The sequence below is a fragment of the Selaginella moellendorffii genome, unplaced genomic scaffold (genome assembly GCF_000143415.4).
Source record: "Selaginella moellendorffii unplaced genomic scaffold, v1.0 SELMOscaffold_23, whole genome shotgun sequence".
Taxonomy (NCBI): Eukaryota; Viridiplantae; Streptophyta; class Lycopodiopsida; order Selaginellales; family Selaginellaceae; genus Selaginella; species Selaginella moellendorffii.
In genome coordinates, this window is record NW_003314284.1 from 1,622,379 (window position 1) to 1,646,044 (window position 23,666).

Here is a 23,666-nt window from a genome sequence, read left to right on the forward strand (position 1 = left end):
ATAAACTGTAAAGATTGTCCTAAACACAGTGGTGTTCTTCCTGTGTCTAAATTCACAATTTAAAAATATTCCATATTTAATAAGTTTCAAGCTTGTTCTAAAGACTAACTCCTAACACTAAAGGTGGCTGAGGGGGGGGCAAAGGCAGGGGCAAGGGCTATAAGGGGTTTACGGGGTTCCAAATGTATAGTAGGGATAGTGGGTAGGTTAGGTATTGCTGACCAACTTGAGGTATAGTTTAGTTCCCATTTTTGTACCTATCCTTGTTCTGCATCCGGTTTGGGTCTAAGCCCAAGTTCCACACCATGTTAGTTGGTGGAGTATATATATCCTCGTGTTAGGCCACCAATATGCTGAAATAGTGCTCGACTCCATTTGGCTCCGTTTTACTACCCCTAGCATTGGGATGCTAGATACTCTAGGACTGTTCCAAGTCATTCTCTACTCTTGTCCTTTTACTTCTTGGGCTGTACACTCGGGAGTTGTTCCATACTCTAGTTTCGTCACTCCTTGGCTCCATATTTAGGAGTTTGGCTCCATTCCTTCCTTCAGTGGCCCAAGGCCCTGAAACTCAGGTTCCACACCACTATCCTTAGGACATATGGTATATGGCACATGGCATGTGATATATAGTATATAAAGGGTTTAGGCTCTACTTTATAGTTATCCTATGGTAAATTACTATAGGATAAAGGGTGAAAACCACATACGCTACATTTATGGATATATTAAAGAGGATATTATGGTCGTATTATAATTTCTTCTTTAACACTGAAGTTTGTTAATGCTAAATTTGTGATTATGGTTATTCGAGACTTCATTATAGTATTTTTTCAAGCTTTTAGTTCTTTAAGTTGTCATACTCAATGTTCCATTTTTTAGGAAGGCATTTTGGCTTATTAGCATAAATATTGAAGTTAGTTTTTATGTCTAACACTCATTAATGATGATTAACTATCATCTTGGGATAGTTGATTATCCTTGTTAAAGGTCTTGCATCATTATTATTGATGTTAGATGGTTTGTCATTTTTAAAGATTGTAGATTCTTCTTCGATAATGATTGTATATTTTTCTTGATGGAATAATCGATAATCTTTTGTGATGGTTAGTTGTTATCTTGATAATTTTTGGCTTTTGCATTACTATATATTATTTGTGGTTTACTTTAGATTGGTCTCTTGGGTTTGAGATATGAATAAGATGTTACTAATGTTTATTTTAGCAACTTTAGTTCCTTAATATTATTGATTGGGATTTCTTTAGATTAGCTAGAGTGGCATTTGGTATGAATGAGTGTTTATTGGCTCTAACTATATTACTGACGTTAGCTCTAATAGTTTTGGATGTTATTTCTTTTAAGTGATATATTCACAAATATTTTACTTGTCAATCAATGATACTTTGGGTTCTTCAAGCTGTCTTTTATAAGTTTTTTAGTATTATATTTGTAATTTTTGGTAATTAAATATTATTATTGAGTTTTCTTGAAGATAAACTTGCTATTAATTTTTTTTGATGGTTAATGATATGATTTTAAGCTATAGTGATCTTGGTAGTTCCTAAATTATAATCTTGATTTATTAGCTGATAACTAAATAGGAATACTCTTGTGTTCTAATATAAAATTTATTCATTGATCGTTTGATATCTCTTAGATATTTTTGTCTATAACTTTGATATGCTCCATCTATTGATTTTTGGGTTTGAGTTAATATATGTAAATTGGTTTTAAGTCATGGGGTAGTTATTGTCAACTTATCACATAATCTGCCTCTCTCATGATGTTTCTAATTCTATTTTAAAGGCTGCATAAAAACCTATAATTACCTATTTACAGTAATTTATCTAAACCTTACTAATAGATTTAGTTTGTTTTTTCATGAAGGTTTAGGGTTTTTTCATGCTTTATATCATCTACATGCAGAGGCATATCATCTTTTGTAAGTTAGATGACACCTAGAATAATAAGGGTGGTAGAATTCATATGTTATTTTTTTATCAGTGATAATCGAAAAATGTCTAAATCATAGCACATTTGCCTAAGATAAAGAGGTTACCCTTAATTCATTTAAATTGGTATATTTCTCATAAAGTGTGAATTTTCTTTTGTTAAGAATGATTTAAACTAGAGTATGCATTAATGAAGATGTCAATTTTCCCTAGACCTTTTAATTCTTTGAGTAAAAGTTAAACAGCCTAATGGATGAGAGCATCTTCAAATGCCTAAATACTCTAGTGACCTACTTCTGTCTTCATCACTGTTCAAGATTCCTAAAGAAAAACTTTGATTAATCTCTTTAATGCGTAGTGGGATGAAAGACTAGAACAAACTACCATAACTTAGTGTCCCTTCCTTCAGGAGCTGGAACTTATTTACCATCTTCACCTTTCACAGCATCAAGATCACCTACCTCTTTCTCACTACTTCTCATGTCCCCTTCACAAAAATTTCTGTGCTTTCTTCATTCTTGTCCATTTCCCTCCTGCACTTTACAAATTCCACTGCTTTTGCCATTGGAACTTACTCAGAAACTCTAGAAACATTTCTAGGAGATAGATTGAGGAGAGGTTACTCTTGAGCTGGAGATAATTGTCTTGTATCGATCCGGCTCTAGCCACAGCTTCAGCAGATTTAACAGTACTCCACCTGGTGTACACCTTCGTGAGCCACCCTGTGTCATTTGGCCACCATTTTTCTCAATATTGTCTACCTTAAGAGAAGAAAGAAAGCCTAGTTAGTCCCTCTATTCAGAAAAGAGAGAAAAAGCCTCTTTCACAAGTTCGTTCACCATCTTCATCCCCAGCATTTCTACTGCCATTCCAACCACTTCATCTTGTTTAGATGTTTACACACTGCGTGAAAAACAGAAAGGAAAAAAGATGAGAAACGAGAAATCCTGGAAGAGACAGAAGAAAAGAACACTGGAGTTCCCATCGGAAGAATCCTGTGCCTTCCTTCGTGACTGTGCCAATCTCTTCTTCTTGCTGCTTAGCTGCGCCTGATAAACAACGTGAAGAGCAAGAGAGAGAATAAGAGCAAAGACGATTATCCTATGGTGCACGCGAAAAGGTCAGATCCACACAAACCAAATCAAACGCAGAACAGCCGATGTCGATCTTCCAGGCTTTGGATCAGTCGCCATAGACGCACTCTCCGCCATTTCTTTCAAGTTTGGATAATAACATTAGAATGGAATTAAGATGATCGAAAACGTAATAAGCCAAGCCTTTTTAGCATTGGGTTACTGATCACGGCCTATGTTCTTTAAATTTCACAAAAGAGAGAAAAGTTCCACTTCAAATTAGTGATATAGGCTCGCGCATTCACAACAAAAACCAAACTCTCTACTCCGCAAGAGCACCAGGAGCACTGGGCCCTCCGAAGCCACCACCACCGCGTCCAAACCCAGTTCTCGGCCCCTGCTACCCACAATCACACCCGAATCAGCCACGAAACCACAAAGAAAGAAATCGACCGTACCCTGAAAGAAGGTTGGAATTCTGGTGGAACTCCTCCCTTGTCCCCGAATCCTCCTCCTCGAGGGCCGCTTCTGTAGCCCTCACGATCGCCAAACCTCGGCCGGTCGCCCTCGTATCGTGGAGGACCTCTGAAAACAACAGGGAGAAAAGCTTAGAACTTCGAACTAGAAAGAGAACTACCATAAACTCTAAGAGAAACAAAGAGAAAAAACGAACCTCGGGGGCTGCTGGGGCATGGGACGCCCAGGTGGCCTCGCGGATTTCTTGAGCGTCGCGGGCACAATCTCCGACGGGAGATTCAAGAACGTCCGCAAGTACTCGATGCCATCGTTGGTGAGGTACCAGTAGTAGTACGTCCACGCGAACGATTCCTTGACATACTCCTTGGACTTGAAGCTCTGCATGAGCTTGATCACCTGGAGATTGGGGACATCGATCTCCGGGTGCTTGGGGAGATTGTAGTCCTTCTTGGCGTAGAGGACGCCCTCTGCGCCGAACAATTGGGGAGAAATCTCGGATTAGAAAAAAGGGAGAAATGCGCGAGCTAGATCCCCTCACCTTTGAACAGGTACTTGTACACCTCCACGCGGTTCTTCTTGGAGATCAACATCGCGGCGCCTCCTCCAGCCTCCGCGCAAGCGCCGCTATCTAGGGCCGGCCACACAAACCACACAAGAACCCTAAAAGCCCCCCAGGAACCCTAGGTTTATAACAGTTATAAAAAGCTCCGTGAATTTCTCTGGCTATGGAGGATCCCAGCGAGGAGCCGCTACTCGGGCAGCAGCAGGGGCAACGCGCAATTGGGCTTCTCAGAGCGTGGAGAATTCTCACCGCCTACAAGCGCGCAATCTCCATCGCGCTCGGCCCCCTGGCCGCGCTGCTCATCCTCCTCTGCGTCAAGATTCACGGCGATCGCGGCGGCCCCGCGTCGCGAATGCTGGCGATCCTGGCCTGGATCTGCATCTGGTGGGTGAGCGAGGCCATCCCGATCGCGATCACGTCGCTGGCGCCCCTCTGCCTCCTCCCGGCCATGGAGCTCGCCAGCGCCGACGACGTCGCCATGAGCTACATGAACGACACCATCACCATCTTCATCGGCTCCTTCGTCCTCGCGCTCGCGGTGGAGCGCTACCAGGTCCATCGCCGCCTCGCGCTCCGGATGCTCCTCTTCTTCGGCGGATCCAAGATGGATCCCCGGCTGGTGCTGCTGGGATTCTGCGCAGGCCCGGCATTCGTCTCGATGTGGATCTCCAACACCGCCGCCGCGATCATGATGGTCCCCATGTCAATCGGTGTTCTTCACAAGCTCGAGAGCGGCCATATCTCCTACATCCAGTCCCACTCGCTGTGCCCGACCTGTGGAGCCGAGGACGTCCAGCGCCTCGAATCGGTCCCTTCCATTCCATCCGGCAACCTTCCTCCTCTATCGCCCGCCGGGGGGGCCGAGGATGACGATCGCAAGAACAACAACTCCTCGAGGCTGTCCAAGCAAAACTCCTTCTTCTCCCGCGACTTCAACATCCATCTCTTGATGAACAAGGAGGAGGTCGCGGCGGAGGTGGCGCACATCGCCAACTTTGGCCGCGCGGTGGTGATGGCGATTATGTTCTCGGTGACCATCGGGGGCCTCGCGACGCTCACCGGGTCGAGCACCAATATGATACTCTCGGGGATGTGGAGCCGGGAGTTTCCATCGGCCGCTCCCGTGACTTACTTGCAGTGGTTCTTGTTTGGCTTCCCCTTGGCGCTGTGCTTGCTGATCTTTTGCTGGGGGATGCTGTGCCTTCGCTACTGCCGGGCCGCAGCTGTTCCGGCCATCTCTCACTCGCTCAACCGCGCTAGCATCGAGGAGGAGTATACTTCTCTCGGTAAGCATTCTCTGATCGATGTCTTTCTTTTCGGATCAGGCATTGTTTCCTTGTTCCTCTTTCGACGGCGTTGTGTTCTTGCATACGAAGTCACGGTTTTGGCGTTGCTTGAGTTTGTTTCGAGTCGTTTTCTCTTTCTTCTTCGCAGCTTCATCCCACTTTCTCTGAGAGTTTATATTCCTTTGAGCTCATCCCTTTCATCCCAATTGGAAGCGTTCTCATGCTCTTCGCTTTCCACACTTTGATGATTCTCTCAAAGCTGGGGCTTTTGCATTCAAGACTCTCTTGTTTGTTTTGTTTCCTTCTCCCGTGTAGCATCACTTGTCGCGTCTGGTCTTTCTTCAATGCATGGTACGTATGCTTCGATGCCGCGTGTCCTTGTGCAGATCCGGCATAAACATCACTGCTTCGGCGGCTTGCAATTGTCTAGTATCAAGATATTACCTTCCCAGCTTATATTATTTTCTGATCGTACTCTAATCGTCGTTTCAACGCTGCAGGGCCTACAAGCTTTGCCGAGGCCTCGGTGCTAAGCCTGTTCGTCATATTGGCCGCATTGTGGCTGACGCGGTCACTTGGAACTGTGGGAGGATGGGGTCAGCTCTTCGATGGCTACGTTGGCGATGGCAGTGTCAGCGTAAGTAATCAGCTCAAACTCTCTAGTTGCCGCCGGCACCTCTTCCCTTTTCTTCCACTTTTTCTTTTCTCATTCCAATCTCTATCGATCCGTGGCGTGTTGTTGGTGTGGGGTCTTGCTGCTGGCTGCTATGATATTTCTCTCTTTCTTTTTCTCGCTTTTGTTTTTGTGGTTCCCGGTCGAATCCAAGGAAAGCGTGTTCTCGTGAAAGCTGACTCCTCGTTTGTCCCGTTTGCTGGATCGATCAGATTTTGGTGGCCACGCTTCTTTTCGTCATCCCCAACAAGCTCGCTCCTGGAGAAATGCTCATGGATTGGCCTAGCTGCAAGAAACTTCCGTGGGATATTGTCTTGCTCCTGGGTGGCGGTAAGCCCTGTTTTAAGCCTGACTCTAAGTCATAACTTAGAACTGGAGAGAACTAACCTTCCGAATCGAAACCATAGTCATGGTGACTATGATCGCGGTGATCAAGCTTCAACCGCGATGATCCCAATCTCTATCTCACAGATGAGAGAACGCGCGGTACGTTGAGCTGACTAGCAAAAGGCTCTCTTCACAGAACTTGTTATAATCCATAGACGTAGAGTCCTCGCTTTGATCATCGATCTAAAGCTTCTTCTTTTCTTATCTCTCAGGCTTTGCTCTCGCGGAGGGGATCGAGACGAGTGGATTGTCCGCGTGGATGACTCAAAACATGGGCTTCCTCAACTCGGCTCCATACTTGCTCGTCGCCCCGGCGGCCGGGCTGCTCGTGAGCATCACCACCGAGTTTACGTCCAACAACGCCACCGCCACCATCTTTCTCCCGCTGCTCGCCGACATCGCGCTCTCCATTGGAATCCACCCCCTCTACATGATGCTCACGGGCACCATCACGGCATCCTTCGCGTTCATGCTCCCGATCGCCACTCCTCCAAATGCCATCGCCTTCTCCACAGGCTACTTGAGAATCGTTGATACTTTAACCATGGGACTGGTGCTCAAACTCTTTGGCCTCGTCGCTATCTCGATTCTCATGCCAACTCTCGGTAAGATTTTTATTTTATTTGATCTTTTCGTTAGCTTTTTTGCGCACTTTTTCTCTTTCGTTTTCTCGCGAATTTTTTCTGACCATGTGCTTTGTATCTCTCGTACAGGAGCTCTCGTGTTTGGACTCAATCAGCCACTTTCAAAGTGAGAGAGTTTATACGAATCAAAGTATATAGCATCACATATGCTGTACGACATGTTAGGTGGCAGCCCCTGCGACCGGCTGCTCCCGGTCGCTTGCGCTTTTCGCCGGCGACCTGGACATTACGTAATAGAATTGCCTTCCGTTACGCTTCCGCATTTTAGTGGCCAGAGCACTTCCTTGGGCGGCTGTGTCGTTGGCGGAGAAGAAGAGGGGAAATGGGCGATGGTGCCGTGCTTCACTGTTTGTAAGTGGGAGGTATCTTCGCGGAGCACTGCGACGGTCATTCGTACGGGCGGGCGATCTTTCTAGCTCCACCGATCGCCATTCCAATCGGCACAGCAGCAGGATTCCAGTAAGAGCCCTAATCTCTCTTCTCTCCGTGTAGCAAGATCGACTGGAGAGCCAGCGATGGCGATTCCAGCGGTCAGCGCGTCCAAGATTGTGGTGCTGTGGCTTCTCCTCTCCTGGAATCTCTGCCTCGCGCACCAGCAGCAGTGGCAGCAGCAGCTCGGGTGGAGGCAGAAGAAGAAAATCTCCGGCCCCATCAAGACCGTGGTGGTGCTGGTGATGGAGAATCGCTCCTTCGATCATATGCTGGGCTGGCTCAAGAAGCTCAACCCGGAGATTGACGGGCTCCAGGGCAACGAGTCCAATCCCCTCTCCACCACCGATCCCGCGTCGCGAAAAATCTTCGTCGCCGACACGGCCGAATTCGTGGACCCCGACCCCGGGCATTCGTTCCAGGCCATCACCGAGCAGGTCTTCGGCTCCAACGACACCTCCGCGATCCCCCCGCCCATGAATGGATTCGCGCAGCAGGCCGAGAGCATGGTGGAGGGCTTCTCCGAGACGGTGATGAAAGGCTTCCGCCCGGAGCTCGTCCCAGTCTACACAGCTCTGGCGATGGAGTTTGCAGTGTTTGATCGGTGGTTTGCGTCCACGCCGACGTCCACGCAGCCCAACCGGCTCTACGTCCACTCGGCCACCTCTTATGGGGAGATTAGCAACGTGAAGAAGGACCTGGTGAAAGGATTCCCGCAAAAGACCATCTACGATTCCTTGGACGAGGACGGTCTCTCGTTCGGGATCTACTACCAGAACATCCCGGCTTGCCTGTTCTTCAAGAACTTGCGCAAGCTCAAGTACCTGACCAAGTACCACAGCTACCGCGCGGCCTTCAAGCTCCATGCCCGTCTCGGGATGCTTCCAAACGTGGCGGTCATCGAGCAGCGCTACTTTGATCTGGATCTCACTCCCGCCAATGACGATCATCCCTCGCACGACGTCTCCGAGGGCCAGAAGCTCGTCAAGGAGGTTTACGAGGCGCTGCGCAGCAGCCCGCAGTGGAACGAGGTGTTGTTCGTGATAACTTACGACGAGCATGGCGGGTTCTACGACCACGTCCCGACTCCAAACGTTGGAGTCCCGAATCCCGATGGTGTTTTGGGACCGGAGCCTGGCTTCTTTGATTTCGACAGGCTTGGAGTTCGTGTGCCGACGATCATGGTGTCGCCTTGGATCGAGAAAGGAACAGGTACTCTTTGTTTTATCGTTGTCATCCACTTAGTTTTTCTTCTGGCCCTTTGCAGTTGTCCATGAGCCAAATGGCCCGACGCCTACTTCACAGTTCGAGCACTCGTCACTGGCAGCGACTATCAAGAAACTTTTTGATCTCAAGTCGGACTTTCTGACGAAGAGAGATGCCTGGGCGGGGACTTTCGAGAGCGTTGTCTCTGGTCGCAGCAGCCCCAGAACCGATTGTCCAGGTAGAAATTCGTGAGAGACAAGTGGATTTTATTCTTACTGTGAGCTTCTTTTCAGAGACGCTTCCAACGCCTCCTTGGTCGCTTCGTCACAGGGCAGTGGATGAGGACGCGAAGCTGACCGAGTTCCAGGAAGAGCTGGTTCAGCTGGCGTCGCAGCTCAACGGCGACCATCGGTTGAATGGCTACCCGAATTTCGGGAAGGGGATGAGCGTCCGGCAAGCGAACAATTACGTAGAAAGCGCGGTGAGGAAGTTCTTGGATGAAGGTCGGCTTGCTCTCAAATCGGGAGGACAAGCGGACGACACGACGATGTTGGATGTGAATATTAGAAAATCGACAGTGTAAAATCAAAACAATGGAATTAAACAATTGTTAATTATGTAGTTTTCAAGGATCGATTAAAAGCTGTAAATTTGACAGTAAATCAAATAGTTGTTCTTGACAATTAATTCAAATATTCATTTGATACAAAGACGATGGGTATGAGTATTTGTTGCCCACCATATTTCTTTTGATGGTTTAGATGAATATATTACAAGATTACAATCATTCTGGACTGTTAAAAATGTAATAAACTTACAATGAGATAATTTAGAACAAAATTTATCAATAGACCATATTTTTTCTTCTAATGCTGAATATAATATAAGATTGCCATTTTTTTTCAACAGAAGTTTACAAAATCCTTGATAAGTTCTTGAATTTTTAGATATCCATATATTATTCCTTCCAGAGTATAATAAAAGTTTACAATCAGATGATATATAAAGTATATTTTTACCATTTGGAGATATTAAAAAGTGAGAAGTTAATAAATGATCTCTAGGAAATCCAGCATATAACGTACTATGAGTAACATCACAATTTTTATAATCCAAATAAGCTAAGGGATTTGTAAGAGTAATTTCAAAATCATTTTGTATATTAGTATTATTCCACCATTCATCAATAATATATCTAAGTCTATAATTACGACTTGTAATATCACACATGCTAGAACATGCATTGGTAATTTGATTTTTATATGTTCTTTTTATATACTGTATTCCAGATCTAATTGTACTACCACTAATTTTAGAATTAGATACATCACCTACTAGACAATTTGGTGGGTTTCCAATCATTCGTTCAAATAAAATCAGAGCAGACCCTCTACCAAAATTTATAGATTCCCAATCCTCATAATTAGCTGAATAATTATTATTGAATCTATCAATTCGTTGTTCAATACTTAAAAATCCATTCTCAACAATTCTTCTAACTTCATTCTCTAATAGTGTATTATTAATTCCCCAATGTACTTTTGACGGCCACCTACCATAAACTAACTCTAAAAACAAGATAGCTTTAATTAGAATTATTAGCATTGTTATTTATTAAAGCAAGCAATTGTAAATTCAATTATGTGTGGTTATAAAAATTTGTATATATATAATCTCTATACATATTAATTCAATTGCTGAGAAATTGCATAGACATTTATTGCACAATTAACCTAAAAACCCTAGCTTATGTACAAAAGTGAATAGTCCAGATTGAAAACTAACTCTATGGTTAATATTAGTATATGACATTATAGCTATACACTTGGTCCTCATAAGCCCAATTTATAATAAATTATACATTTATTCTCTAACGATACTAACTATATGCATATGTAGTTCATTGTTAAATGACACAAATGCCCCTGTCTGGATGAGTGGTAAAATATGATTAAAGAGCAAGGTTCTAATGATAACATTTGGATATACTATTGAAATGAACTGGAATGACCAAAACGATCTTTTGAATGACGTCCGCGTTTGGGTGGCGACCCATGCACGTACATGTCAAGGAGACTAACAGAGAGCACTTCTTTAACTAAAGTATGGACCAATGCGCCCAGATCGAAACGCACTCGTCCGGCGGATCAAATCATGCAGCAGCCTGCCTGCAGCAAGGGAACTCCATTCGCGCCTCTGCCAATCGCTAGCAATCGACTGCGACGCCCATCTGGAAAATCTGCTCATCGAGATGTATGGCCGCTGCGGCAGCGTCAGCGAGGCACGGCGTGTCTTCGATGGGATCACGGCCAAGGACCACTTCACCTGGGTGCTCATGCTGGGAGCGTATGCCCGAGTCGGGCATCTCGAGGTCGCCAAGCAGATCTTCGACGCCATGCCGGACTGGAGCCTCATCGCCTCCACCGTGATGCTGTGCGTCTACTCCCGCCACGGCAGCTTCAAGGAATCGAAGATGCTCTTTGACTCGATGCCGGAGGTTGATCTTATCTCCTGGACCGCGCTGCTCACCGCATTTTCCCGGCACGGGCATCTGGATCAGGCAAAGATTGTCTTCGAATCCATGCCGGAGCAAAATCTTGTCACCTGGAGCGCAATGCTATCAGGCTTCGCACGCAATGGTGACGTGGGTTCCGCAAGTAAAACGTTTGCATTGATGGAGGAGAGGGAGCTCATATCTTGGAATGGTCTCTTATCCGCGTATGCCCAGAATGGGCATCTGGATAAAGCAAAGAAAGTATTTGATTCCATGCCCGAGCACAACCTTGTATCTTTTACCTCGATTCTCTACGCGCTTTCGCAACAAAATAGACTCGAGCAAGCTCAACACATCTTTGATTGCGCTCCAGAGAGAGATCTAATCCTGTGGAACGCGATCCTTGGTGCATACGCCCAGGCCGGTGATCTTCCCCACGCATCCCGCGCCCTGGACGCCATGCCCGAGCGCGACCTGGTCTCCTGGACCGCGATCCTGTGCGCGCATGCCAATAGCGGCGATCTGGATCGAGCCAAGGAGCTCTTCGATGCCATGGATCACCGCGACCCAATCCTCTGGAACACAATGCTCTCGGCATATGCCCAAAACGGGCAGCTCGCGGCATCCAGGGCACTCTTCGATCGCATCCCCGAGCTCCAGCCGGTGGCCTGGAACTCGCTTCTGGCGGCCTACGCCCACAACGGCCGCGCCACCGCCGCGATCGACCTCTTTCTTGCCATGACAATGATCCATCTCCCGGACGAGATGGCGTTTGCGTGTGTGCTGCTCGCATCCAGCCACGGTGGCGAGATTGAGCCCAGCATTGCGTGCTTTCGATCGATGGTGGCGGACTACTCAGTCAGGCCATACAAGCAGCACTACTGCAGCGTGATTGATTTGCTTGCGCGGCTGGGCCGGCTCGAGGAGAGCGAGGAGCTCATCACGAGCATGCCGTACAAGCCCGAGGTGGTGGACTGGCGATGCCTGCTGGGCGCATGCGCCCGTGGTCGAACCCTCAATCAGGAAAGAGGCGTGCGGGCCACAAAGAGGATTTTGGAGATTGATCGCCAGAATGTTGGCGCACTTGTTCTAGCTTCAAGCCAAGGTTACAAAATTTAAAAAATATTTTTTTCTAAAATTTGCTGTGACATCTTAGACTCCTTGGACTCACTTTCGGACTCGTTCATTGAATTGATAATTATAAAACAACCATTAAATGGTAGAATAAAATTAAAATATACCAGAAAGTGTTTTATAAATACAAAATTAATCTAAATGAATAACAACCGTCAGATGGTTAAACATCCCAAAATATTCAAGCATATTCCATTGGTTTGGTACAGTCACATATCCGCAACAGACCACAGATACGCCGTGTCCACCATCGCCTTCTTCTCGTTCTGCTGCTTGAACAGCTTCTCCTCAAACCCATTGCTGCGATCCACGCCATCCCAGTGCCTCCCCGGCCGGATGTTATACCGGTTTGGCGTCGCGGCGTGGCCGCGCTTGAGCCAGCTATGGGCCGGCACTCCCTGCGGAACGTTAAACCCGGACTCCCTCATCTTGTCGCTCCTGCCAAAGTCTTCCAGCCCCAGCAGTACCTCGTCCGTCTGCTTCACCAGATGAGCCATGGGATCCCCCCAGCGCACTCTGTTCTTGTAGATGGCGTCCAGATCGTCCTTGCTGCGAGCAAAAGGCTTGTCTTTCTCGGCCTCGATCTCCTCCCGCCGCTTCTCGGCCTCCCTCTTCTGCGCCAGCCCCGTCCCCCACTCGAGCGGCTTCTCCGGCTCCTTGGCAGGGCCTTTCTGCTGCTTCATCAGCTCCTCCAGCCCCGCCAGCCTCCGCCCGTGCTTGTCCCTGTATACCGTCTCGGCACCACGCCCCGTGAGCGTCGAGTCGAGCTGCTTGAATCTCCTCGCGTCCTGGGACTGCTTCTCGGTTATCTCGTGCCGGAGCTCCGAGCCTGTCTTGAGCCCGGCCTTGGCCTTGTCCGAGGCGTCGTCAACCCGGCCACGCCGTGGTGGTGAGAGGTCGCTGGTGCTCCGACGACGAGGCGGAGATAGATCTTCTCCCCGGCTTCGACGAGGTGGAGATAAGTCCCCGCCGCCACCTTTGCGACGAGGAGATAAATCCCTTCCACTCTTCCGGCGAGGCGGAGATAAGTCCTCGGTGTCTGTCCGCTGCCTGCGACGGGGTGGAGATAAGTCACTGCCGCCAGCTTTGCGACGACGCGGAGATAAGTCGCTTCCATTCCTCCGGCGAGGAGGAGACAAGTCCTCCCTGCGACGGGGTGGAGATGTGTCTGTCCGTGGCCTGTGACGGGGTGGAGATAAGTCACCGCCGCCAGCTTTGCGACGAGGAGATAAGTCGCTTCCACTCCTTCGGCGTGGCGGGGATAAGTCCTCAGTGTCTGTCCGCTGCCTACGACGGGGTGGAGATAAGTCGTCGCCGCCAGCTTTGCTCCGGCGTGGCGGGGATAAGTCCTCGGTGTCTCTCCGCTGTCTCCGACGGGGGGGAGATAAATCTACTACTTCTTCTGCCTGGTTTCTTCCACGAGGACTCTCAGACCGCCGCCGCCGCCTCCGTGGCGGAGATAAATCTTCTGCCTCTGCTTGGCTCCTTCTTCGACGAGGAGGACTCTCTGATGCGTCTCTCCGCCGAAGAGGAGATAAATCTTGTTGCCTGCTTCGACGAGGAGGAGATAAGTCCGTTAAGTCGGCTTCGCTTCTACGAGGTGGCGATAAATCCTCGTCTCCACTCCGAGCAGGAGATCCACCACCTCGAGACCGTCGTGCTGGAGACAAATCTGGAGTGTCCTGACGAGTACGTCGAGGTGGTGTTAGGTCCTCCTGGTCGCGCCTTCGTCGTGGAGGAGACAAGTCTTCACGAGATCGAGAGCGGCGAGGAGGAGATAAATCTTCACGAGCTGGAGTTCCGTCTGGTGTGTCCTGACGAGTCCGGCGAGGGGGAGATAGATCTTCCCGAGCTGGAGAATGATCCGGCGTGTCCAGACGAGCCCGGCGAGGGCCCCGAGCCGGAGACAAATCGTCCGCGCATTTCTTCCCTGAAGTAACATCCACCCAGCCGCTGCCATCGTCGCCAATGGCGAGATAAGTCCTTCGCCGCAGGAGCTCCATTCGCTTGGCCCGCGTTACCTCGTCGTCCTCCTCCACGATCGTCGGGGCCTCCTCCTCGCCCTCGTCGGAATCGTTGAGCTTCTTCTGCCACTCTGCGTCGTCGTCCACGATCATCACGCCCTGGAATTTGCCCTTACCCGCGCTCGCCGGTGCCGGATCCTTCTTCTTCTTCTTCGCCTTCTTGGGCTTGAGATCGAAGCTGTCCTTCACGGCGCCATAGCGCTTGCTGAGATACGCCTCCATTTCTACTCTGGAACTCACCTCCCAGGAACCCTAGTTCTTGAAGCCCTAGAACTAGTTTTTAAACCCTTATGATAAACCCTAAGGGAAATCAAATGTAGCGCGCGGCTATGGCGTTCGTCTCGGCGATCGGCTCTTCCTGTCGCTGCTCGGCCGCGGGGCAGCACATTCCAGAGCTTGCTCCAGCGCCGATCGCTCCGGTAAGAATCTCCTCCCCTTCTTCGATCGAGGAGGCGGCCGCGGCAGTGAGATTGAAAGTCTCGGACAAGTCTCCTCCTGAGGCTGCTCTTCTTCCATCCCAGAGCCTGGAAGCGATCTTCGGCAGCAGCGGCAGTGGCAGCGCTGGTAGCGAGCGAAGATTTCCCCTGCCGAAGCAACGGCTGGGCGCCCTGGCGCGCTATCCTCCGGAGGGCAAGCCCTGCGACGTGTCGGAGGCGGCGCATTCGCTGCTCGCATCAATCTCTAAGCAGGAGGATTCTTCCGACGCCACGGAGCTGCTGGAATTCATCGCCGGCGAGCTCGTCCTCACGGATTCCGAGCTCGTCTACTTTGTCAAGGCGCTGGGACGCCAGGGAAAGTGGAAGAAGGCGCTGGAAGTCTTCGAATGGATCAGGAAACACGACTGCTTCAAGCTCCGGGGCGTCGCCACCGCGTCCATCCTCAGCGTCTTGGGCAACCATGAACAGCTCCCCGCGGCCCTGGAGCTCTTCGAGAGCCTCAAGCAGGACGAGAGCTACAGTCTGGACGTGTACGCTTACACCTCGCTCATCAGCATCCTCTCGAGAGCCCGGCGATTCGACGAAGGCATCACTCTCTTCGAGACCATGCAACGAGAAGGCCAGCGAGGGAATGCGGTGACTTACAACGTGATGCTGGACCTCTACGGTAAAAGAGGGGACTCGTGGGACAGGATTCAGTCGCTCTTCCAGGAGATGAAAGATCTCGAGATCTCTCCCGACGACTACACGTACAACACCATGATCACGGCGTGCATCCAGAACAGCCACTGCCAGGAAGCGCTACGACTCTTCCAGGAGATGAAGGAAGCCGGCTGTTGTCCAAACCGTGTGACTTACAACGCGCTGCTCGACGTCTATGGGAAGGGCGGCATGCACAAGGAGGCCTCGGAGTTGCTCGTCGAGATGGAGGCCGCCGGGATCTCTCCAAACATCGTGACTTACAACGAGCTCATTGCGGCCTACGCCAGAGCCGGGCTTTGCGACGAGGCGGCCGCTCTGAAGAAGAGCCTGCTCTCCAAAGGCCTGTGTCCGGACGAGTTCACGTACTGCACTCTCATCTCGGCTTTCAACCGTGCGGAGCGGTATGAGAAGGCTCTGGAGACGTTCACGGAGATGAGAAAGACGAACTGCACGCCCAACATCGTGACTTACAACATCTTGATCGACATCTACGGCCGGATGGAGAAGCTGGACGACATGATGAAAGTTTTCAAGTTCATGCAAGAGAAGAACTGCACCCCGGACCTGGTGACTTGGAACTCGCTGCTCAAGTCGTTTGGCAACTGCGGGATGCTCACGGAGGTGTCCAACGTCTTCAGGGAGATGAAGAGAGCGGGATACATGCCAGGGGTGGACACTTTCAACATCCTGATAGAGTGCTACGGCAGGTGTGGCTACGTCGACTACTCGGTGGACATCTACAAGGGACTACTCAGGACAGGATTGCAGCCAACAGTGCCGACTTTCGCCGCACTCATGGCCTCGCTCGCTCGGGAAGGACGGTGGCAGCAGTGCGAGAAAGTCTCGCAGGAGATGGCCGAGGCCGGGCTCCAGCTGAGCGACGCTTGCCACGCCGGGCTCATCCACTCGTACGCCAACAGCGGCCAGTTCTTCCAGCTGCGGAAGTACATCGACGAGCTGGAGAAGTCGGCCAAGCAGCCACTGAGCGGCATCCTGTGCAAGACGTTCGTGCTCGCCTACTGCAAGTGTGGCATGGACAACGAGGCCCAGCTCGCGCTCAACCAGCTCTACGACAACGGCCACTCGCCGGACATCAAAGTCTTCAACGCCATGATCTCGATGTGCGCCAAGCGGGGGTGGATCGAGCGCGCGGTGAAACTCCTGGAAGAGATCCGGAAGGCGCAGCTCAAGCCCGACGGCGTGACCTACAACTGCTTGATGAGCATGTATGGACGGGAAGGGATGTACTACAAAGCCGAGGAGGTGATGAGCGAGATGCGAAGAGCAGGCAAAGCTCCCAACTTGATCACTTACAACACGCTGCTCTACTCGTACACCAAGCACGGCAGGATGGACGACGCGGCCCGGGTGTTTGGAGACATGGTGGCTGCTCGCGTGAGGCCGGACAACTTCACTTTCAACACGCTGGTGGGGAGCTACTCGAGCTTGGGGCTGTACAAGGAGGCGCTGAGCGTGATCGAGTACATGACCGAGCATGGCTGCCAGCCGACGCAGATAACTTTCAAGGCCCTCCTGGATGGATACAACAGGAACGCTTCGCCTTCGAGGAAGAAGCCAGGCGGTGATGGTGGTGGAAGGCCGATCGAGATGATCAAAGAGCTGGATCCTGCTAAGAACATCCACGAGTTCCATCCGGCGTGATTGGCCGATCGATCCATCGGCCGCCAAAGCGATCGAGGAGAGTGAGCAATCTCTGGTCGAAGGAGACGAGTTTTGACGGGGAGATTTTTCTGTAGATAAGCTCATCTAAGGTTTAATGGAATATACCTTTATTTGATAGAATCTGGGTTCTAGAAAACTCTTTCCAGGGTTTTAGACGAAGCCGGGATTTTAGGGTTTGTTGACGATGGCGGCTTTCGCGAAGCTCGCTCCCCTTCTCGACAGAGTGCTCGTGGAGAAGTTTATTCCTCCGGCGGCGTCGATGGGCGGGGTCTTGCTGCCGGATTCACTGACCAAGGTAGAGTGGTTGCTCGATTCTTCCTCCTTTTTGTGTGAGATTTGGCCATTGTTGCGCAGTACAATTCGGGAACAGTGATTGCCACTGGGAAGCGGCGCCTCCGGGACGGGCAGATGATTCCTCTTTGCGTCAAGGAAGGGGACGAGGTTCTCCTGCCCGAGCACGGCGGCAAAGTTGTCAAGCTCGGCCAAAAAGAGTGAGTGGTTTTATTCTTTCCTTCCCTCGACAGATGTTTGATTTGATTGCTTCGTCCAGATATACGCTCTATCGCGAGGAGGAGCTCCTGGGCATTCTCGTGGACGATGATTCTAAGAAGTGATCACACCCAACGATGTTATGGTGTGTTTGACAGTGCGAGACATTTTATCAAAACATCTTGGCAAAGTTTTTACTCAGATTTACATGGCTGATCATAGTTGTGTTAGTTTTCTTATCCAAAACCACGAATCTCGATCGATTACCTCTTCCAAGTAACCTGGCGGTGATCATAGAAGTGTTCCTCGAATGCGATACAGGTGGAACGCTTCCGACGATGGCCATGCCTGCCATCAAACAGTAAGAACACCAAAGCTTGAGTTTCTTAACAGAGATACTGACCTCTCGCCTTCCAAAATCTGAGGTTCATGAAACCTGAGGAACTTCTCGTTGACGGGATCGTATTGAGGAGAAGGATCAATGCAGAGCTGCCTCTCTTCGGTAGAACGACCCCTGGCACGGCGAAAGTATGTCTCACCTTCCTTTGGGCTTGGACTTTTACCATGCCAATAGCCTGGCTGGTGATGCTCGTGACTCCGGCCATGCCTGTCAAGTTTGTGGCTCCAGCCTCGCTCCGGTGCTCTCTTGGGGCCGTGATGCTCGAAGCTGAGAACTTTGCCACCAAGCGTGACGGGATGCCTGAGCTTAAGCAGCGCTAGTGTGGTCGCCACGGTGTAGAAGCTAATGTAGCTCACGCCGTGTTTCTGATGGTACTCCTTGAACAGCCCGTTTCCGTGCTCTTTGACGGATGAGTCCGACGCGAACGTCCTGTCCAGGAGCTCGCGAAGAGCCGCCTTGAGTAACTGCGGTGGGAGATCCGGAAGGCCCGAGACGCTGACTTCACCTGGGTCCTCGTCCTCCACGGTATACATTTTGTTGACCGCGCCGGGACGATGGTAAGACCTGTCTCGGAGGACCTGAAGCGGTTGGCCGTCGACGATAAACTTCTGCGGCTCTTCGACGTACGCATCCATGATGGCGTCCGCCGCAGCTTCGGAGCTGCACTTGACGATCGACATGTTGGGCCGAGGACTGCAGACTTGACAGCACTCGTCCGGTTTTCTCCGCAGGAGAAGGGTCTCGAAAAACGTTGCAAGACAAGCTCTATCATCCTCGAGAACCACCAGCTTTTTGCTCGCAGGCATGAGTCGAAGTTGAAACGGAATCTCTTTTCCTTTCGTCGGACGGGGAGCCTTAGTAGTGCCAGTCTTCAAGTTGCCATCGCCTCGGAGCGCCCGAGTATCATAATCGCTGACCGGCAACTGTGTTTCACCCGCAGCCTGAGTATCTTTCGCCTTGACGGCCTGGACACTATCGGGAAGAAGCCGAATCTCAAGCCTCTTGGATGCCGGCTGTGGCACCTTGTTGCTGTCCGCTGCCTGGTTGATGCTCTTGATCGGCCAGTTCAAGTCAGGTATGGACACTACGTCGATGAAGGGCTCCACTTCGTCGTCCGGTGGCATGACCTTGCTACGACAGACCAGGAAATCCCATTCCAAGCACCTGTTCTTGCCGCACCGGTAAAAGAATAGATCCGCTACCAGGTCCGACTCCAGCTCCACCAGTGCGTCAAATCCCTCCGGAAAGATATGCATCGATCGGACCACCTCTCCAACGTTTTTTTCCGGCAAAACTTTCTCAAAGTGCTGCTTGAGGCTGCTCCGGGCCCCGTCTCCCCGAAAGTAAACCAAAGTTGACGAGGATCGCCACGCGAAGTCCACGGAAGGAATCTCAGCCGGCGCGTACAGCCTCTGAACGGAAAGCTCCCTCCCTTGTACCACAGGTGGACTCGTCACGCAAGCCTCATAAAACATCTCCGCCACCACGCCCGACACAAACTTGAAAACTCCACCACTGTCCTCGCACGAAACAATGGCGAGTTCATCGGCCGGCGCTGGAACGATCTCCAATCTGCTATGGAGCAGCCCCTTCAACTCCGAGAGCTCACAGCCTTGGACGACAATCCCCCAGTCATAAGCTTGACGAACTGGCAGCAGCATTACCTTTCCAAAATCTTCAAAGCCAGGAGGGAACTCCGGAAGTTCCTCGTCTCGGCCGGAAGTGGACGCAAAGTTCTCGTCACAAACATTGCTGCAGATTCTCGAGTCCTCGGTGGCCGCAAGCTTCTCAGTAGCCGCTTCCAGCAATAGCTGTCCAGGCTTGGGTCGGCTAGAACTCCAAGCATTAGCCTTCGCCTTCTTCGCTAGCGGGCTGGGTAGTTCTACTCGCGGCACACCAACACGCATGGGATCCTTCTCGACGCACTTCTGTAGAAGAAAGAGCTCATGTATCACGGCCCTGTAGCCATTGTCTCCGATTGCGCTCAAATCCCCTCCGTTGTTCTACCAAGAAGAGAAGAAAACTAAGAAAAGAGAAAGAAATGCAAGAAAGAAGACATACCTCTAGCGCTCTGGCGGCAGCAATCCTGACGCTTTCGTCGTCAAAGAGCTGATCGATCGGCCCTGTGAAGGCCATCGCATACTTCCTCTCCAACGCCCTCTCGTTGAAGTGCATCCCCCGGAAAACCTGCACGACGTGCTCGATTTCCTCCATCTCTAACGAAATCCGGCAGCGGGGAGGCTACATTCTCGGTCGCGCGTGCGAAAATTCATGGCTTTGGCGCCGATCGATCAGGAGCTCCACTACCTTTGACATCCCCTCCAATGCATCGTGGCGATCTACAGCATTGCACAAATCGAGCAGCGAGCAGCAAGCAGCAAGCAGCAAGCCGCGAGCGGCGAGAGCGACGAGCGCTGGGCGTCGTTGCGAAGAACCCTAAAATCCAGCGCGTTCATCATTCGAAATGCAAACGGGATGGTTCTGTAAGCGATCGTGGCCGTCCGTATCGAATATGCCAGCAGTCTAAAAGGTATGCTTTACACACCACACTTTAATCGCCTCTTCTCTGTACCATTATCAATGGAGCGCTTTCATCACCATCTGGGCGTGGATAGTTTTCCTTTTGCAAGCGCGAGAGGCAAACTTGGACGGCATCATGAACGCGCACGAAGTACCACTCGAGCCCAATCAGCTCGGGAATGCCTGCTCGATCCAACGTTTTCATGACTTGCTCGTTTGGATTGGACAGTGCCATCTACAAAAAACCAAGAACTTTATCATGGTCACTCCAGCTCTTGAGGAACTCTCACAAACCTGAATGTTGCGCGACTTGTACTCGAGGTAGAGCTCCTTGATGGCATGAATAGCAGTCGAGTCGACGTAAGTTACAGCTGCTCCAAACGTTAGAAACATCCATAGACGGTCAGAACTTACGAGACATTTCGATGATGACGAAGCGGATGTCTTCGGTCCTGAGGCCCCTGCTGGCTGTGGCTTTAGAGCACAGCTCATATTTCCTCAACCTGCAAGAAGTGCGTGAAACAAAAGTGAAGGAAAAGCACGTACACGCTTTAACAAAAGATAAAGAGAGGAGAGGGTGACCTGTCTTTGATGAAACTGATGTTTGCGAAGTACATCGGGGCATCAATACGTACAATGACGATTCCATGGTATGTGTACGCGTCTGCATACTGTCTCACGTTTCTGTATACTGTCGTTCCTGGGAGGCGTCCCAGAATGGCTGATTGAAACAAAAAGATAAGACAGTCCAGCGAAAGAAAAAGGAGAATTCCCTCACCAATATGGGGATTTGCTGACTCGTAGATAACAAAGACCAATGAAAGCGTAATCTGCAGTTATGCGAGAGTTAATAGGAAGGAATATAAAGGGATTCACATACCGCAATGAGCACCCCAATTTCAACACCAAAAAATAGTGTGTTGGCGAATGCCGCAACCCAAAGACAAAAATCCTTTTTCTTGACTCTCCATAAAAATATTGCTTCATCGTAATCAACCTGTATCCATAACATATTAGCGATGACAATTATCAAAGCGTGATGGCAACGTACCAATCCTGCCACGGCGGAGACAACGATAGCCGCAAGAGCACACTGAACAGGAGGTAAGAGGTAAGAGGAGACTAGTAGCATGTTTCAGTCTACTAACCTGTGGAATATCTGAGAAAAGCGGAGTTAAGAACAGAAGCACGCAACCAATCATGAATCCCGTGACGATTCCCGATAACCCGGTGTGTGCGCCCGCGTCATGATTGACGGCAGATCTAGAGAAGGATCCTGCGTTATATTGGTTTTAGTTCGAAGCTCAGAGTTTAAATAAGACTTACCAGTAGTAGGATACGATTGAAACAATGAACCCAGTATGTTTGCCACACCAAGTCCAAACAACTGAAAAGATTTGTCACAATCAGTCAATAACACGAGGACATCCTTACTTCCTGGTTGGAATCAATCTCGTATCCATTTTTTGCTGCAAGCGTCTTAGCAATAGCAACTGATTCCTGCGAAGAATGTCACGTTAATGACAGTATTTTTTTTTTTGTGCCAGCTACTCACCAAGATCGCTACACCAGTTATTACAAATGCGGTTGACAACAATCCTTTGGCATCCTTGAAATCGTAGTCTAAAGAAAATTGTGGTAGCCCCTGGGGAATCTCCCCTATCTAAAACACATTTTATTAGCTAAAGGAACCAGGTGCTGTGAAAAGGCATACTTACCACACTGATAGATGGCGGACGGAACAGTTTAACAAAAACAGTTCCGATTATAACAGCCGTCAAAGGCCCCGCTGCTCGTACAGATCTGAACCGCTTCATTGTTTTCCCCTGGAAAGAAGTTGAAAACTAAAGACCGACAAGTACGAAGAACTCAGCTTACCACATGTTTCATAGAAAGAAGAATTGACAGCATAAGACATCCCATCAGAAACGGAATCGGCTGGAACTGAATACATGGAAAAGGAAATAAAACAGTAAGGCTCAAGCAACAAGGACAAGTATACCTCCTTGTACCCTTGCATAATACTCCAAAGGAGAGGCACAATCTTTGTACTCCTTGAAATACTGTACCCGAGGAAATACTTGGCCTGTGAGAGTCCGATTATGATCGCGGATGCCGAAGTAAACCCCGAGGTAACAGAGTGACTGATGAAACGAACAAGCCAACCCAACCTGTGGATTCAAGACGAAGTTAACAGCTTGAGAGAAGAGGCAAGAAATTGTTTACCTCAAAATTCCCATGGTGCATTCCAGAAGGCCTACCATTAACGCCAAAAGAACAGCAAGCGCCACATATTGCTGTGTGTAGTTTTCAGCTTCCGGAGGGACCATTCCCGAGAGAACATTATACACAAGAAGTGACACAAGAGCTACTGGACCATTTGCTACCTGACGAGAGGAACCAAAGACACCATATGCCAAGTTTGGGACAAAGCCAGCGTCTGGAAAACATTGAAAACCATAAGCACAGACCGAAAGAGAAAAAAAACACTCGCGAAGGTAGAAAACTTACAAAGTCCATAGATTGGAGGTAGCCCGGCAAGCTTCGCATACGACATAGCCTATAAGAAACATCGATCAAGCTAAAGAAAAACAAGAGATAAAAAAGGGAACCTCTAAGCACCTGAGGTATGAGCATGGTTCCAATCGTGATCCCAGCAAGAATATCGTCCTTGAGATACTCGTGCACTCGATAGGACGACATCCAAGAAACACAAGGAAGCACCGATTCCAGCTTGAATCGCGAGCACAATCGCTGGCTCCATCTGGAATTGGCGTCGTCGCACCCGCTGGAGGTGCTGGAGCTATTGGTGGGGTGTTTGATCTGGAGAACTCTCACTAGATCCTCGCGGATCGGCATCTCCAGCTCGGAAACCCTGGACCACAACTCTTAGGGTTCTTGAGAGGACGCGTGCTGGACTTTACTAGGACCCTTTCAACGAAATAGAGGAGCTGAGCATCAGATTGAAAACCAGGATCATCACACGGAGAAGCGATGCGAGCCAATGCGCCAGGCAGCTCTCGCGGAGGCGGCGATCGGATACCTCAGACGCCAGGAGCTCCACGGAATGCGAGAAGCGCCGGTGCTCTCGGCA

General features: G+C 49.8%; 10 protein-coding genes across 10 annotated transcripts; 5 read left to right on the top strand and 5 right to left on the bottom strand.

Annotated features, from left to right (window-relative positions):
* Positions 1-3,278: 3,278 nt before the first annotated feature.
* On the bottom strand, positions 3,279-4,162 carry LOC9657063 (40S ribosomal protein S10-1). Its single transcript, XM_024678766.1, has 4 exons — positions 4,041-4,162; positions 3,699-3,969; positions 3,484-3,610; positions 3,279-3,422 (listed from the first exon to the last, which is right to left on the bottom strand). The coding sequence occupies exons 1-4, from the start codon at positions 4,090-4,092 to the stop codon at positions 3,348-3,350; spliced, it is 525 nt and encodes a 174-aa protein (XP_024534534.1). The 5' UTR covers positions 4,093-4,162; the 3' UTR covers positions 3,279-3,347.
* Positions 4,163-4,198: 36 nt separating this feature from the next.
* On the top strand, positions 4,199-7,306 carry LOC112347625 (tonoplast dicarboxylate transporter-like). The gene is made up of 5 exons (XM_024678764.1): positions 4,199-5,350; positions 5,851-5,987; positions 6,236-6,353; positions 6,623-7,015; positions 7,124-7,306. Exons 1-5 carry the CDS (start codon positions 4,228-4,230, stop codon positions 7,162-7,164), a joined length of 1,812 nt encoding a protein of 603 aa, XP_024534532.1. The 5' UTR covers positions 4,199-4,227; the 3' UTR covers positions 7,165-7,306.
* Positions 7,307-7,358: 52 nt separating this feature from the next.
* LOC9657064 (non-specific phospholipase C1) lies at positions 7,359-9,318 on the top strand. The gene is made up of 3 exons (XM_024678765.1): positions 7,359-8,695; positions 8,751-8,927; positions 8,983-9,318. The coding sequence occupies exons 1-3, from the start codon at positions 7,570-7,572 to the stop codon at positions 9,270-9,272; spliced, it is 1,593 nt and encodes a 530-aa protein (XP_024534533.1). The 5' UTR covers positions 7,359-7,569; the 3' UTR covers positions 9,273-9,318.
* A 1,411-nt stretch (positions 9,319-10,729) lies between these two features.
* LOC112347673 (pentatricopeptide repeat-containing protein At4g02750-like) lies at positions 10,730-12,321 on the top strand. The gene has a single exon (XM_024678957.1). The coding sequence runs from the start codon at positions 10,803-10,805 to the stop codon at positions 12,300-12,302; it is 1,500 nt and encodes a 499-aa protein (XP_024534725.1). The 5' UTR covers positions 10,730-10,802; the 3' UTR covers positions 12,303-12,321.
* An 89-nt stretch (positions 12,322-12,410) lies between these two features.
* On the bottom strand, positions 12,411-14,591 carry LOC9655993 (BUD13 homolog). The gene has a single exon (XM_024678956.1). It carries the CDS (start codon positions 14,561-14,563, stop codon positions 12,527-12,529), a length of 2,037 nt encoding a protein of 678 aa, XP_024534724.1. The 5' UTR covers positions 14,564-14,591; the 3' UTR covers positions 12,411-12,526.
* Positions 14,592-14,656: 65 nt separating this feature from the next.
* On the top strand, positions 14,657-17,283 carry LOC9657065 (pentatricopeptide repeat-containing protein At5g02860). The gene has a single exon (XM_002973891.2). The coding sequence runs from the start codon at positions 14,671-14,673 to the stop codon at positions 17,140-17,142; it is 2,472 nt and encodes an 823-aa protein (XP_002973937.1). The 5' UTR covers positions 14,657-14,670; the 3' UTR covers positions 17,143-17,283.
* A 16-nt stretch (positions 17,284-17,299) lies between these two features.
* On the top strand, positions 17,300-17,855 carry LOC9655994 (10 kDa chaperonin). Its single transcript, XM_002973892.2, has 3 exons — positions 17,300-17,458; positions 17,518-17,654; positions 17,714-17,855. The coding sequence occupies exons 1-3, from the start codon at positions 17,348-17,350 to the stop codon at positions 17,775-17,777; spliced, it is 312 nt and encodes a 103-aa protein (XP_002973938.1). The 5' UTR covers positions 17,300-17,347; the 3' UTR covers positions 17,778-17,855.
* Positions 17,745-18,511, bottom strand: LOC112347677. The gene is made up of 2 exons (XM_024678966.1): positions 18,056-18,511; positions 17,745-18,000 (listed from the first exon to the last, which is right to left on the bottom strand). Exons 1-2 carry the CDS (start codon positions 18,255-18,257, stop codon positions 17,825-17,827), a joined length of 378 nt encoding a protein of 125 aa, XP_024534734.1. The 5' UTR covers positions 18,258-18,511; the 3' UTR covers positions 17,745-17,824.
* Positions 18,263-20,451, bottom strand: LOC112347613. Its single transcript, XM_024678725.1, has 3 exons — positions 20,114-20,451; positions 18,409-20,055; positions 18,263-18,319 (listed from the first exon to the last, which is right to left on the bottom strand). Exons 1-3 carry the CDS (start codon positions 20,264-20,266, stop codon positions 18,263-18,265), a joined length of 1,857 nt encoding a protein of 618 aa, XP_024534493.1. The 5' UTR covers positions 20,267-20,451.
* A 77-nt stretch (positions 20,452-20,528) lies between these two features.
* LOC9655995 (sulfate transporter 4.1, chloroplastic) lies at positions 20,529-23,666 on the bottom strand. Its single transcript, XM_002974100.2, has 17 exons — positions 23,195-23,666; positions 23,084-23,132; positions 22,799-23,012; positions 22,575-22,743; positions 22,451-22,516; positions 22,291-22,398; positions 22,128-22,235; positions 22,007-22,072; positions 21,899-21,959; positions 21,721-21,848; positions 21,624-21,665; positions 21,453-21,569; positions 21,351-21,402; positions 21,155-21,293; positions 20,987-21,075; positions 20,867-20,943; positions 20,529-20,807 (listed from the first exon to the last, which is right to left on the bottom strand). The coding sequence occupies exons 1-17, from the start codon at positions 23,429-23,431 to the stop codon at positions 20,604-20,606; spliced, it is 1,926 nt and encodes a 641-aa protein (XP_002974146.1). The 5' UTR covers positions 23,432-23,666; the 3' UTR covers positions 20,529-20,603.

Coding starts and splice junctions, on each gene's coding strand:
- LOC112347613 (XM_024678725.1), bottom strand. CDS start 20,266: ATGGAGGAAATCGAGCACGTCGTGCAGGTTTTCCGGGGGATGCACTTC. Junction 20,056..20,113: donor CTGCCGCCAGAGCGCTAGAG/GTATGTCTTCTT, acceptor TCTTCTTGGTAG/AACAACGGAGGGGATTTGAG. Junction 18,320..18,408: donor AGTACCATCAGAAACACGGC/GTGAGCTACATT, acceptor CAAAGTTCTCAG/CTTCGAGCATCACGGCCCCA.
- LOC112347625 (XM_024678764.1), top strand. CDS start 4,228: ATGGAGGATCCCAGCGAGGAGCCGCTACTCGGGCAGCAGCAGGGGCAA. Junction 6,354..6,622: donor TGTCTTGCTCCTGGGTGGCG/GTAAGCCCTGTT, acceptor CTTATCTCTCAG/GCTTTGCTCTCGCGGAGGGG. Junction 7,016..7,123: donor GATTCTCATGCCAACTCTCG/GTAAGATTTTTA, acceptor TCTCTCGTACAG/GAGCTCTCGTGTTTGGACTC.
- LOC9655993 (XM_024678956.1), bottom strand. CDS start 14,563: ATGGAGGCGTATCTCAGCAAGCGCTATGGCGCCGTGAAGGACAGCTTC.
- LOC9655995 (XM_002974100.2), bottom strand. CDS start 23,431: ATGCCGATCCGCGAGGATCTAGTGAGAGTTCTCCAGATCAAACACCCC. Junction 23,133..23,194: donor GAACCATGCTCATACCTCAG/GTGCTTAGAGGT, acceptor TGTTTCTTATAG/GCTATGTCGTATGCGAAGCT. Junction 21,570..21,623: donor TCTCCGCCGTGGCAGGATTG/GTACGTTGCCAT, acceptor TTATGGATACAG/GTTGATTACGATGAAGCAAT.
- LOC9657064 (XM_024678765.1), top strand. CDS start 7,570: ATGGCGATTCCAGCGGTCAGCGCGTCCAAGATTGTGGTGCTGTGGCTT. Junction 8,696..8,750: donor TTGGATCGAGAAAGGAACAG/GTACTCTTTGTT, acceptor GGCCCTTTGCAG/TTGTCCATGAGCCAAATGGC. Junction 8,928..8,982: donor CCCCAGAACCGATTGTCCAG/GTAGAAATTCGT, acceptor GCTTCTTTTCAG/AGACGCTTCCAACGCCTCCT.
- LOC9655994 (XM_002973892.2), top strand. CDS start 17,348: ATGGCGGCTTTCGCGAAGCTCGCTCCCCTTCTCGACAGAGTGCTCGTG. Junction 17,459..17,517: donor TGCCGGATTCACTGACCAAG/GTAGAGTGGTTG, acceptor ATTGTTGCGCAG/TACAATTCGGGAACAGTGAT. Junction 17,655..17,713: donor GTCAAGCTCGGCCAAAAAGA/GTGAGTGGTTTT, acceptor TGCTTCGTCCAG/ATATACGCTCTATCGCGAGG.
- LOC112347673 (XM_024678957.1), top strand. CDS start 10,803: ATGCGCCCAGATCGAAACGCACTCGTCCGGCGGATCAAATCATGCAGC.
- LOC9657063 (XM_024678766.1), bottom strand. CDS start 4,092: ATGTTGATCTCCAAGAAGAACCGCGTGGAGGTGTACAAGTACCTGTTC. Junction 3,970..4,040: donor GTACAAGTACCTGTTCAAAG/GTGAGGGGATCT, acceptor TGTTCGGCGCAG/AGGGCGTCCTCTACGCCAAG. Junction 3,611..3,698: donor ATGCCCCAGCAGCCCCCGAG/GTTCGTTTTTTC, acceptor TGTTGTTTTCAG/AGGTCCTCCACGATACGAGG.
- LOC112347677 (XM_024678966.1), bottom strand. CDS start 18,257: ATGGCCGGAGTCACGAGCATCACCAGCCAGGCTATTGGCATGGTAAAA. Junction 18,001..18,055: donor CAGATTTTGGAAGGCGAGAG/GTCAGTATCTCT, acceptor GTTTGATGGCAG/GCATGGCCATCGTCGGAAGC.
- LOC9657065 (XM_002973891.2), top strand. CDS start 14,671: ATGGCGTTCGTCTCGGCGATCGGCTCTTCCTGTCGCTGCTCGGCCGCG.